General features: G+C 39.1%; 1 protein-coding gene across 1 annotated transcript in view; it reads right to left on the reverse strand.

Annotated features, from left to right (window-relative positions):
- Positions 1-13,890, reverse strand: part of myh10 (myosin, heavy chain 10, non-muscle) — an 83,112-nt gene that overhangs the window by 40,181 nt on the left and 29,041 nt on the right. The window contains exons 7-16 of the mRNA XM_079265005.1: positions 11,128-11,145; positions 7,862-7,954; positions 7,586-7,649; positions 6,224-6,322; positions 5,980-6,123; positions 5,790-5,885; positions 3,227-3,345; positions 2,931-3,101; positions 2,630-2,803; positions 1,076-1,249 (exon numbers count right to left, since the gene is read on the reverse strand). Coding sequence (XP_079121131.1) covers positions 1,076-1,249; positions 2,630-2,803; positions 2,931-3,101; positions 3,227-3,345; positions 5,790-5,885; positions 5,980-6,123; positions 6,224-6,322; positions 7,586-7,649; positions 7,862-7,954; positions 11,128-11,145 — 1,152 coding nt within the window. The remainder of the gene's footprint in view (positions 1-1,075; positions 1,250-2,629; positions 2,804-2,930; positions 3,102-3,226; positions 3,346-5,789; positions 5,886-5,979; positions 6,124-6,223; positions 6,323-7,585; positions 7,650-7,861; positions 7,955-11,127; positions 11,146-13,890) is intronic.

Below are 13,890 nucleotides of genomic sequence, written 5' to 3' on the forward strand. Positions count from 1 at the left end.
CTTGCTGTTCTGTATACAGCAAAATTTGGATTGTCTTCATTAAATCTCACTCCAAGGTTTTTGGAAAGTTAGCAGCTCTTGTGTACTAGGAAATGTTCCTCTGCAGTCTAAACCTATTGCAGCATAACTAAGGGATAGTTAGATAGCTAGTGATCCCTAACTATTGGACTTATCAAAATATTTTAACTTAAAATCACGTTGTTTTTTAATGTTTTACAGTGATCTGTATCATAACAATATCTCTACCCTTTGTAACAAACCAAACTGTGAGGAAAAACAGGTAAAAATCTGTTGAGTTCTTGTCGTGGTTGGACCTACACCTTACAAATAAATGCATTGGAGGTGCATGGGAGACCCATCCAAGATGGCGGCACGATGACACGTCAGCTCGTATAGGCGGCGTGATACAATGCAGCTGAGCTCCCTCAAACACAGACTAAACTACGTGCATAAACCGACACCGGAGAAGGAAAAAATAGTCCGTCCATCTGTGTATCAGTCTTCTGCATTGAGCATAAACAGGACTTTCCTGTCAACCTAATAAGCACATATCTCCATAATAAAATGACTATATCTTTGCAGCCACAAGGTCTATTTGGACATTTTAAGATTTGTTAAAATGTGTAAAAATCATTATCTGTTTCTGGTGTAAATGAATGAAAATGGCAAAAATTTCAGGTTTGCCTTTAAAAAAAGAAGAATTAAAAGAGTTCAATAGAAAAATATCCTTTTCTGAAAGAAAATATTTTAGCACTAAAGGCCCTTATTTCAATTAAAGATGCACGTAGTGTGTATGGCCAGAGGAGGACATGGAAGTCTTTTCACAAATAAAGAGAATTTACAAGAGTTACAGTATGTGAGCTACATGCCATCCAACAGCTGTACTTCCAACAATAAAAACACTTTTTGTAAAATTTGCAGGTGAGACATCGTGTCTGCGATGGAAGCATGCAGACATGATGTCTCTATGCTTCCATTAACCCCCCCGAAAAGCATGAAACCTAAATATTGCAATAAAAAACTGGCAGCGCAACAGGTGGTTGTTAAAATAAGATGATAATAAAAGAGCGCTTACCTTGCCAGCATAGTGGATGATGCAGAAATCCGCCTTGTCTTTGAGCTGGCGGGGTCTTTGAAACTTGGTGTGAGTTCCCTGCTCCTGGATCAGCTTGTCGACAAAGGTCTTGTCCGTTGCCTTTGGGAACCAGCACTCTTCATCCAGCAGAGCCAAAACTCCTGGCGGGTTCGCCTGATGGGATGAAAAACATGCTGTGAAAACACGGTGTAGACGTCTTTTACATCTGCGTATTTTCAGCTAATTATTCTGTTTTTATTGTGATTTTCAGCAGCTTTACTCAACATACATGCATCTTGATCAGGAAAAGTTTGGTTGGATTTCTGATAAAAACCCAAAACTTTTAAACAAATGATGAAATATAAAACACACCAAGCAGTTACAAAACAGCTGCTTATTTCTGGTATTTTCCATCATGGCTTCCCTCCCAAACTTCTTATAATCAATCAATCAATCAAACTTATTTTTATAGCACTTTTCACACAAAAATAGCACGAAGTGCTTCACAAAAAAAAAAGCAAAAATAAAACAAGGTTAAAAACACACCTTTCCATACAAAAACATAGAATTTACCCAAAGTCTAACACATAAACTCACTTTTCACACACACTCACATCGATAAAACACATAAAACACTCCACAAAACAATCCTAGGGATCCACATTGGCACAATAATCATGACGATGAAGGCCACCACCTCAAAAAACAGAAAAAAAACCCATTTAATTCAATAAGACAGGTAAATCATTTAAATGACAATCATAAAAGAAAAGTCTTAAAATAGAACTAATTAAAAAGATGGGTCTTGAGCTGAGTTTTAAAAACCTCAACAGTACCACCATCCTCAGGTCCTCTGGCAGATTGTTCCACAAATGTGGAGCATAAAAATAAAAAGGAGACTCACCGTGAGTCTTTGTTAACATGTTTGGAATATGTAAAAGTCGCCTATTAGAGGACCTGAGGGCCCTGGATGGCTCGTAGTCCCTGAGGATACCCAATAAGTAAGAAGGCCCAAGGCCGTTAAGATTCTTAAAAACCAGTAGTAAGAGCTTAAAATCAATCCTGAAGCGAACTGGAAGCAAATGCAGAGACTTTAGGATGGGGGTAAAGTGGACTCTCCCTCAGGTGCCAGTAAGCGAAGTTCTGCAGGACGTATATATACATAAGTCAGGGGTGTGTAACTGCAAGAATCTGTATCACGATACGGAGGCAACGATACGATATATTCTGATACTACAAGCAAGACAATAGGATGTGATTTTTCTTTACTAGAATTTAATGGTGAGAACATTGTTGCAGCACAGTAAAGCTGCTGCATTAACATTTCAGCACAGAATGAATTAAAACATCCTTATGTACAAGATGAATAAAAGGAAATAAAATCTGCCACATAAGTAAAGATCTGTTGTTCATAACAAAAATAAATTTTTTCAAAAATTTTCTAGTTTTTGTTTAAGACGTAACATTTTTCTCCACTGTCACAACTTTTCACCATAAAAAACAAAGTTTTCAAGTTTTAAGATAAAAAAAAAAAGGTTGTTTATTGTGACTTACCGGCCTCTCAATGAGGTCGATGCAGGGCTGGAGGTCCAGGCCGAAGTCGATGAAGCTCCACTCGATGCCCTCCCTCTGGTACTCCTCCTGCTCCAGGATGAACATGGTGTGGTTGAAGAGCTGCTGGAGCTTCTCATTAGTGTAGTTGATGCACAGCTGCTCAAACGAGTTCAGCTGCAGGACCAGAAGACAAATACACGACGAACATCAGCGTCTCTGGAGGAAGCAAACGCCTCCTTTATCAGACATTAATATCTAAAGTCATTTAGTCTCTGTTTAATGCATAAAATTATTTAAAAACCTGGAAAATTTCAAAACCAGCTATGTCCAGGATGCCGATAAAGGAGGCGCCCTGCCGCTTGGTCCTGTCCAGAGCTTTGGTCCTGTCCAGAGCTTTATTAATCCGATGGACCAGCCAGCGGAACAGACGCTCGTACGTTGCTTTGGCCAGAGCCTCGACGGCAAAATCCGCCTGGAGAGTAACAAGACAATATTATGGTTTCCACATCCTGGCAGGGATAACAACTTCCTACATGGCAGAAACATTTACCTCCAGTTGCATGTTTAGGGAAAAAAAAAGGTGTTTAACAAACTGACCTGCTCCTTGGTCTGAGCTTTCTGGACGTAATCTCGTCCCACTTTGATTCTGGGTGACAGGATGGCTCTGGTAAACTCCATCACATTCATTCCCAGCAGATGACACAGTTTCTGAGCAGCTGGGACAGAAAAATGGAAAAGCACAGAAAGAGAAAAGACTTATTTTAATTTGAATAAAACTAAACCAAAGTAGGATACTTTTAACTTTTAAAACTTCAAGCCATTTCTTGCTATTGTTGCTCCAAGTGTTTGTTTTCTTGAATGTAAACCCTAAGCCTAACGTAAAAGCTCTTATTTGGGTCTGGGTGGTGGGAGAGAGAGCTGAATCCTAAATAAATAAAAGAAATCAATAAAGAAGAATAAAGAAGAGCTGAATCCTTTTTTTTTTTAAAATGATAAATAAATAAAAATAAATAAATAAAGAAAAGCTGAATCATTTTGCCCCCAGTCAGCTGCAGACATGTTTCCATGTAGGCCTGTAACATATTTTGCCATGTGATTAATTGTCTCAGAAATTATTGCGATAAACGATAATATTGCGACTATTGTTGTCATTTTGAGACCCTTTTCAACTAAAATAACGATAAAGCCGTAATAATGCAAGTACACCCTTTCAAAGATCAACATACTTTAGTTTGTAAAGAACATTTATCTGGATGTGCAGTCTAGACCCATCCGGTCCCCAGTCTGCTGAAACAGATGAGGATTTCTCCTGGGATTTTGGCAACGTGTTTATCTGAAACATCTGCTCTCTTAACACCATGTAACACAGCTACATAGTCTATCGTCATATAAGGGGACGTGTTTGGACTGGACCAGAGGTGGAATAGTAAAATGTCATTTTCCATGTCATTGTAAAGTTGTGGAATTGCCGTTTGAAACATGAATGTTCATCCAGGCGATTCATACTGGCTGTGAAATGTTCACATTTTTTATAATGTCGCCTTTTTTAACAATATTAAAGGGCAGCGTCGCTTTACCAACCACGCTGTCTGAGTGCACATCATGTTCGTCTGTCTGGTTGTATTTAATCTGTCCGTTAAAACACTGCAGTGATCGTGGACAGTCAGAAGGATGGAGCCAGCCTGGAGCTAGCCTGGTTGTTGGGTTCTTTTTTTTCCCAGCTGGGAAAACTGCAGTGTTTAAAGGGCAGATGGAAGCTTGTTGGATGACAGTGTTTAGTTAATATTGTCTTAAAACAAACATGGCACTCAAGAGGGAAAAGAAAGAAATGAAAATTATTGCGTCCAGCAAACTTATTGCGTACATTTTTCTTATCGTGCGAATAATTGACTTATTGTTTACTGGGATAGGCCTATTTCCATACAGACGTGAGGTTTCCATGGTGAAGTTATGTTTCCATGGAGACGTTATGTTTCCATGGAGACGTTATGTTTCCATGCAGACGTAATGTTTCCATGGAGACGTAATGTTTCCATACAGATAGCGGAAGCTGAAAAATCCTGTCAGATTCTGAGGCTAAAATGATGTAAAATTAATGTATGAATAGATAAAGCAGCATAAAGAGCAACCAGAAGTTTGTAGAAATAACACACATAGATCAGCAGCAACCAAGCCTCATTCTCTCACGTCTAAAACACACACACACACACACACACACACACACACACACACACACACACTGTTTCTATGTTTCCACACGTCTTCCTGCTACTATCTACCTGCTATCCTCACTGCAGCACCTCCACCTCAGCTGCATCCCAAAAGTCTTCTTGGCTTTATTCCAGCCATAGAGGATCATTATTTTCCTGCTTTTCTCATCACTTGTTGATCTTTGGCTGCTCCTGATTGGACGTTACCGTCAGTTTAAGCTCTCTGATTGGTGGAAAGTCTGACAGGAAGTGTCTTCATCATCATGTCCAGGTGAAAATAAAGGTCTCTTAGCAACATGGTAGTGATGGTGATGAAGATGTGATAAATAATGGTGTTTTCATGAAGGTTTATGTTCTTGTACACTGTGCTGGTCTTAGCAGCCCTATTTCGCTGCACATGCATGTGTAATAATAAAATCCTTCCCTGTAATGATCCTCATGGATGGGATGTAAATGCCTGGATCACTTCTCTTAGATCACTTTTTTTTTTCCATTTTAAAAGTTAAAACAAACTAAAGCATCAGTTTATTGAATGATGATATTAAAGCTTTTCAACAGATTTAACAGATTCTCATTGAGGTTGGCAAGATGTCATATTTTACATGGATCAACAATGTGAAAAACCTAGAAGTAGAAGTTTGCATCACCAGGTTTAACTAAGTAGAAAACACGTGGTTCAGTCTTGTACTGTGCTGGGAATATCTGGCCGGGCCGCCCACCAAGCATCGGACAGAGTCTCTGTCCACGTCTCGGCCTTTTTAAGTGTCAAATGTGCAGCATAACATGGGGAGAAACTGGCTTTTCTCCTTTTCTTTTAGGAGTAAATCCTCTCAGCTCAGAGAGAAGAGCGTCCATCACCAGTTCCATCAGAGAGGAGTTTAAACACATAAAGGAAGAGGAAAAAGGTGGAGAACGATTGGACCTGTGAACACCCTGCTGTTAATATCTACCAGTGTTATCCGGCATGGAGGCTTGGTCGGTGTTTCTCTCCTTCTTGAAGATGATGTTGCCAAACTGAAGCACAGAGGAAACGACCTTCAACATGGCTGCAAATAACAGAATCAAAGAAAACAAAATCAGTATGTGAAGCGATTTCTGACCAGCTTCCTTCAACTTTTTGTTTATTATTGTGTAACACACCCATTATCTCCTCGTGGGCGAAGCTCATGATGTGCATGGCTTCCATGGTCTCATGGAAGTTGTCTTTGTCCTGCTGGCCTGGTATGGAGATGTTACCGTTGGACAGGAAGCGGTAGTTATTGAATCCTTCCAACAGCAGATCCGCTGTAGACGGAAAAATGGAAAAACATCTAGCAATTAGCTGTGGTTTGGAGTTATGTCAGACTGATGCATCTTGACAGTTTAATGGTCTCGATCCACTCACATCGGAGGTGCTCGCCAGCACCGGCCAGCAGCTGGTAAAAAATGTGGAAGGTTCGCTCATCTTTGGCTTGACGAATAGCTCTGGATTTCTCCAGCAAGTCTGGCGCAGAACCGTCAGGGAAAAAGAAACAAGCAACAAACCTAACAGGTAAACTAAAACGTTGGCGTCTCACCTCATAAAAAACAGGAAACAATATTACTGCCAATCTAATAACTGTCCCTGGCCTGCCTGCTACTGTTGCTATGAGAACAGGGCCTGCTTGTTAGCGTTGCTATGACAACAGGGCCCGCCTGTTACTGTTGCTATGAGAACAGGGCCTGCTCGTTAGCGTTGCTATGACAACAGGGCCTGCCAGTTACTGTTGCTATGACAACAGGGCCCCTGTTACTGTTGCTATGTCAACAGGGCATGCCTGTTACTGTTGCTATGACAACACGGCCTGCTCGTTAGCGTTGCTATGACAACAAGGCGTGCTGGTTAGTGTTGCTATGACAACAGGGCCTGCCTGTTACTGTTGCTATGACAACAGAGATATTTATATCTGCCAGGTCACGACAGAATCGATGTTTACAGATGCGTAAGAGCTGAAAGAACATCTCGAAGAACAAGACACTTTTCACAAATGAAAGTCTGTGAGCAGCAGGAGGTTTGGAGAAAGCATGGATGTCATTTATTTAACCGAACATGAACAGAATTTAAACAGTGGCGAGTTAAAAACACAAAAATTTCATTTTGGCCTGAAAATCCTGGTTTTTGTTGAGTGAGGGTTGATGGGAGGAACAAAGAGACTTTCCAACGCTTGGAACGACGTAGCTCCGAGTCTTTACATCCCAGCTCTTTAACATCTGAGGTTCACTTCACCCCAACTTAAATCCATTTTAAATGTGATCTGTGTATGTACAGGATAAACTCGAGGTGAGACATGCTTGTTCGAGAATGAATTTTGGTCCAGATTTGTCGGAATTGAGAGGATTTTAGGCAGATTTCTGATTTAGCTGAAATGTAACCTGTGACTGTATCAAAACAACAAAATATATCAAAATTTTAATCTTTCATGACTTGTTCAAACTTTGAATGATGTTTTTAGGTGAAAGTAGACCTTAGCGGAGAGTTTCCAAAGTTTCAACCTAATCTCATTCATGCTTTAAATTGTAAAATTTTTTTTTTTATTTTTTTTTTACAAATTAAACATTGTCAGACTTTTGAACAGCAAAAATCAGAACACACTATTTCTGATTGACACGCGTTTTAATGTAACTTTTCAAAGCTGAAATCCCTGATCAGACGTTCATGCATAAAATGGACGTAACGTCTCATCTACAGTCACTGAAATGGTTGAATTTGGTTTTTACAAGAGGATACAAGTTTCAATGTTGGCCCCAACGATGTAGCCCGTCACATCGAAGTTGATCCGGATGAATTTCCCCTGCAGAGATGAACACAACAGAACTGCTCAGGAGGTGCAGAAAGAGAATCATTATTAATTCCATGTGACGTTTCTGTTGCTGTGAGGAGATTGAAGCTGAATGAAAATGAAAGTAGCACCTTTTAAGACCAAAATAAACCACCAAACTGGATTCAGAGGTGAATCCAAGCTTGGTTACGAGGCGGTGGCTGTGGATGTTTGGCTCTACTTACAAAACGTGAGGAGTTGTCATTTTTCACAGTCTTTGCGTTGCCAAAGGACTCCAGGATGGGGTTGGCTTGCAAAAGCTGACGTTCCAGTTCCCCCTTTAAGCAAACAATACAAACACAAGGAACGTTGTCACCATGAGGTGAAAGAAAACCTGACATTTTCACAGAAAACACACCCATGCAAGGACTGCAGACATCTGAAGACGGCCATGAGGTTGGTAGAGAAGACATTTTTCCCATAAAGGAGAAGATCATGAAAACCAGAACAGCGAAAGCAAGTGTTGCAATTATAACGCAGACAGGATGATTGTAATGTCCAGCAGTGGAAAATAAATGCAAGACTGCATCTTTTCCAAACAGAAGCTCAAGAAGACAAGGGACTTGAAAGAAAGACTATCAAATAAACTCAAATTAAATGAAATGTTACAAAAAATTTCTTTCAAGTAAAGTTAAATTTATCTGGAATAAATTGGAGTTAAATAAATCACAGATAAAAAAAGAGAAAAGAAAATTTTAAATGAAATGAATAGAAAATTTGAAAAAGTTCTAATTTAAACAAATTAGCAAAATAGAAAATATAAAAATATATTAAATAGTTATATAAATTAGAATAAAAATTGCACTGAAGTAAAAATGAATGACAAAGAATAAAAATAAATTAGTGAATTAAAAAAATCATTTAAAATAATTAAAAAGAAAAAGGCAACCTAGATCCAGATAAAATATAATAGATTAATAAAAAAATAGATTGGAGAATGTAAAATATGATCAATAAAAGGTAAATTAAATGAAAACAAATTAAATAAAAATAAATAAGACAAAATGAAAATAAGAAAAACACTGGGTAAAAAGTCAATTGAAATAAATTAGAATAAAAAAACATTAAATAAAAAAAGCAAATAAATAAAAAAAAAAAAAAAGGATAAACTGTACACATTAGAGCACTTCTAGGTTGTGACTGAGGCTTAAAGATTACAGAATTAAATAAACAGCTCTAAGCATTTAAACCAATTAAATCCTGACCAGGGAGGGAAAGATTTGTATGTTTTGTCTGAAGCGTTTATGTACGAAGTCATGCAGACAGGACGGAAAAACGAAAACGCAGCTCTGGCTCTGCTCACCTTCTGCATCGTTTCAGGTATTTACAGGAAATACTCAGAGGAATCATCTTTCTGGCTCTTTTCATCGTAATGTGTTCATGAATAAATAGACATTATTCAAACTCGGCTTTGTACTTTAAAAAGAAGGATTTGTGACGATGTTTTGACAGGTGTTTCCACTGCGTTTCCCGCTTCATCATGACCAGAGAATCCACAGTGTCTGACAGAAAAAACAGCTTTTCCCGCTGCGTTATTCCTCTTATTCGGCCCGAACGAGCCAGAAACGGTTCCACAGTCCAGATTTTACTAAGCCTTTTTCCATAAACTGTACCAGAGGAATCAGCATCTGAAGCAACGTTTGGCCAACAGGCGTGATGGAACGAAGCAGCGCTGCCGCCACAGAGCGCCGAGAAGCAGTTTTTACATAAACGCCGGTCTGTGGTGCAGCTTGGGGATGAAATCTGTTCACTGGCAGCCGCCACTCATCTGCATGGTCACATTAACTCCACAAAACATCTTTTTCTCATCATCAACCTGGAATTATTTACTTTTCTCTCTGAACAAGCTGGTCTCTCCTCAGAGAGCCAGCTGGTTGGCAAGACGTGCCGCAGGACTTCCAGACAGATTTAAAGGAGTTCAAGAGGATCAGTCCACAACTGTCCCAGTAAATCTTCTGGAACGGGAGCCAGTTGTGGTCGTGTTTGCACGCCGCAACATCTGCTTCCAGTCGCAGGGACAGACAAATATTTCACGTTCTTTCAGAATGCAAGCAGAAATCAGAAAGCTGGGCGGGAATCAGGCCATGTGGGGAACTCATCTGGACCAGATTCTCAGCCAGGAAAGAGGTCCAAAGGGGTCCTGTTTGGGTCTCCAGGCTGACTCACTGAGATGTGCTGATATAAGAACTTCCATCAGATTCAGCATGTTTAATATCTCAGAGTCATGTCTGTCTACAGCAGCGGTTCACTAACTTCTACTGTTTGGACACAAGTAGGTCATAAACCAGGCTGTCAGTTCATCTAGCTCATGTTTACACACTGAGGACTGGCAACATACTGAAAGGAAACTTTGGTCAGTTTTAAGACTCTTTGCTTGTCAACATTCACATTTTTATAACAATCTGTGAGAATATTTCATATCACAAGCAAAGCACGTTGACTTTACATCAAAATGATGAAATCTGAGAGAAAACAGATGAAATTCATCTTTCAGGGTAAAGATAGGGGTTGTGTTCATGCAGAAGGAGACGAAATGTGTGATAACACTCACCTTTAATCAACAAATATACCAATATACTGCTGCCATAATATGAAATAAATACAGTTGTGCTCATATTTATTCATACCCTTTCATTAAAGAAGGAAATAAACAGCTGCCTGTAAAATAACCTGAAACTGACTAAAGTAATAATAAATAAAAATTTTATGGAAATCATGACATTATTTTCTAATTCTGGTTCAATTGAAATATTTTTTTAAAAAAGCAAACAAACAAGATAATTTATTAGATATTCCATCAGTCATAAAGTAATATTTAGTTGAACAATCCTTTAATGTTTCTGCTCCAGTCAGGTGTTTTCTGTTCCTCTCAGTCAGACTTCTGCACCTGTTGACAGGTATTTTGTCCCACTGTTCAACAGAAAAGTCTCTAATTTGTCCAGGACACATTTGTTTGTTTTTTTTCTTTCTTCAACTTAATTAAATGAAAAAACAGTGTCTTATATTACTAAATTATATTTTTGCAAATGTTTAGTTATTGTTCCTTTTTGAAGTCTCCAGTTATTTGAGTGACTGTTGTAAATTCAGCCTTTTCTTTAATGAAAGGGGATGAAGACAGATGAACATATATATATATATATATATATATATATATATATATATATATATATATATATATATATATATATATATATATATATATATATATATATATATATATATATATATATATATATATATATATATATAAGCCTTCACTTCCACCAGTTAAATGATAAAAGAGGTGACTTGTTAAATTAGAAAAGCAGATCATGCAGCATGTTCAGCAGCTTTAGGGAGCATGTAGGAGTTAATAGTGAGTTATTTCATCAAGCGGTTAGCGACAGAGTGAGTAAAGCACCCCTTTAACACCAGAAAAGGGTGGATAGGTGAGAAACTACATGCTACTCACATAAAACAGGGGTCCACTCTGTAGAGGAGATTCAATCGTTAAGACAAAAATGTTGTAGAAATATTGAAAGAAAGAAATGTCATGGATACGAGACATTAGCATGGAGGCAACAACCTACAGCAGACTACAGCTGCGTTTCCAGCATCTCTAGAACCACATGAAACGTAAACATCGCAATAAAAACAGCTAACGGAAACGCCGATATTTCCTAAAACCTCTCTAATGTCCGTAAAATATTTTTACACTCTGATAACATTTCGATATATAAATATATCACAGAAGTGTAATGGAAACACTTTTTTACACGTCACGGCGGTGACGTAGGGGTTTACGTTTCAGGTAAGGACGGTTCGGCTTGTGCAGACGGAGCAAGAGACGGAAATGCTTTGAAATGCTGAGAAAAGTTTGAAAAAATGGTGGAAATTCCTCTGCAGGAAGTGGAAAACCCGGGAACAACACGACCTGGTTACCTGACAAAAGCCGCTGAAGGAGCCAAGTTTAAACAAAACTACTGAGATAGCTTTGCCCAAGAGTAGGTTCAACGCGCCGCTTCGCCGTAATTGATTTCCACTCCACTATTATTCTTCCATACAAAATCTTGTGGCCAACAACCACATTTACTCGCCCCCTACAGCCCTTCCGGGCCAAACATCTGCCCAACCAGTGGCGCGTTCCCCCATATGAGTCACCTATCCAGGTAACAATACAGCGCCCTCTAACTGCACCAATGAGGAACACAGTTAAACAAATTGGCTCCATTCTCGTAACATCTGGTCTGCAGGATGAAGTTTTGCAAGAGCTGCCACTTATGAGCTAAACATGGCTCAATAGAAAAACCTGCAAATCACAAATGTAGTTTGTTGAAGTTTTAGAAATATCGCCTTCACTTTGTGAAACACCAATGGAAACGCAGTTTATGACTTGGAGTTTGCAGCAGCTGTTAGTGGTGTGTTCTCCCGGTCCTCCAGACCCACAGCGCCGCCACTAACAGGGTTCTTGCAGGTGCCAGCTACATTACAGACATTTTAAGAACTTTATTAAAGTAATTTTAGGATAACACAACGCTTTATGACAAATTTCACAGAAATTCAAAACCTTTTATCTTTATTTATTAGTTATTGAAGAAGATGACCTTCCATCCCATGATTTCTTCGAGCGCCAGCTGACATGACAGGGGGATTTACAGGTTGCAAACAAAGCCACACACTGGGCCAGTTTATCCCTTCAGGTATCGTATTGTAGTTTAATTTGCTGGCCGGTGGCCGTTGTTTTAGCGGAGAGTGCCACGCTGCCAGCACGTTGGTGCATTTGACTCATCTTTCAGGACCCACAGAATATTAAGCTCTGGACTACAGATATGGAGGCCCAATTTGGCCAGGTGTGTTTCAGAGTGTGTTCACAACGTGTTGGGTGAGTCTAACCAATATGCGAGCTTTGTACTAGCACCCACAAAACCGCAGAAGATTTTTTATTTTTTTGCACCTTTGGCAGTGAATGTTCAGGTTTTAAAAGAAGTCAAAAGACATCTTTGGCAACCAAAGAGTTAAGGTATTTTTGCGACCATTGATGACTTTGATAAGCATTCCGCTTGACTGACTGCGAGCGTTTCCGACACGCTGCTTACGTAGATAAAAGGCGGACGCAACAGAGGGTAGCAGGAAAATGTTAAAGGTCAAGAATACAAAGCTGAGTTTCCGCGGAAACAAGACGAGGTGTCCAGAATTGGAAGACCGACTTGAGCCGTTTCGGGCTTGACGAAGGAACTCCAACCGCTGGACGACCCCAGTTTCCAAACTGGAAACCAGTAAGGCGACATCTGTCAGTAAAAACACCAGGACTTGACTGCACTGAATTTAAAAAATTGGACCTCAATTCAATTTTTTCCATTTTCTAACTTTTTCAGACTAAACATCCAGTTTACATCCAGAGTGTAAAAGATGGCCGCATCCAGTATCACATGTAGCTCATTGCTGTTTTTTACTGAAATTCTTTATGATGCATTTTGCGTGCATTAAGTTTGCCATATAAACAGCAGTGAGTTATCAATAATTACGTTGTTGTGTCGGGCTTGTTTTTTTAATATATGGAAAAAAATCACATCAGAAGCTGCGTTTCCATTAAACCTAGAACTGCGCAAAAATTACATATCGCCATGAAAAACGCTAATGGAAAAATCTTTAATGACTTTATGCAGTTGAAACACAGAATGTCTGGTAATAACGTCGCTTACTCTCGACCGCTCGGAATTCCGAAACAACTTGAACGCACCATGAGCCCATCAGGAAGACGACGATACCGAGTTTTACTGCATTTTACGAAGCAGATACTTGCCAGAAATGTAAAAACTATTTTCTCAAGAAAACGACTGGAGAGTGTTTTTACAAACTGGAAACCAGCAAGGCGGCATCTGTTGGTAAAAAGACCAAGACTTGACTGAACTGAATTTAAAAACTTGGACTTTTTTAAGGCCTTCAATTGAAAGTTCTGAATTTTTTAGATTTTCTAACTTTTTCAGACTCCGCAAGAACCCTAAACTAAACATCCAGCTGACTGTAATTCAGTTACTGGTTTGGTGACGGACTCTGGGTCCTGATGACCAGGATGGAGATAAGTCAACTAGGTGAACTAGTTAGTCATGGCCTCTTTTAAACCAGGAACTTTTCAAGTTATAATATCCATTTATGCTCCCATATGTAACTTAAAATTAAAACATAATAAAGGTTTCAAACACCATGAGACATCCAACATTTATCATGTTATTCC

The sequence above is a fragment of the Telmatherina bonti genome (genome assembly GCF_933228915.1).
Source record: "Telmatherina bonti genome assembly, chromosome: 3".
Classification (NCBI taxonomy): domain Eukaryota; kingdom Metazoa; phylum Chordata; class Actinopteri; order Atheriniformes; family Telmatherinidae; genus Telmatherina; species Telmatherina bonti.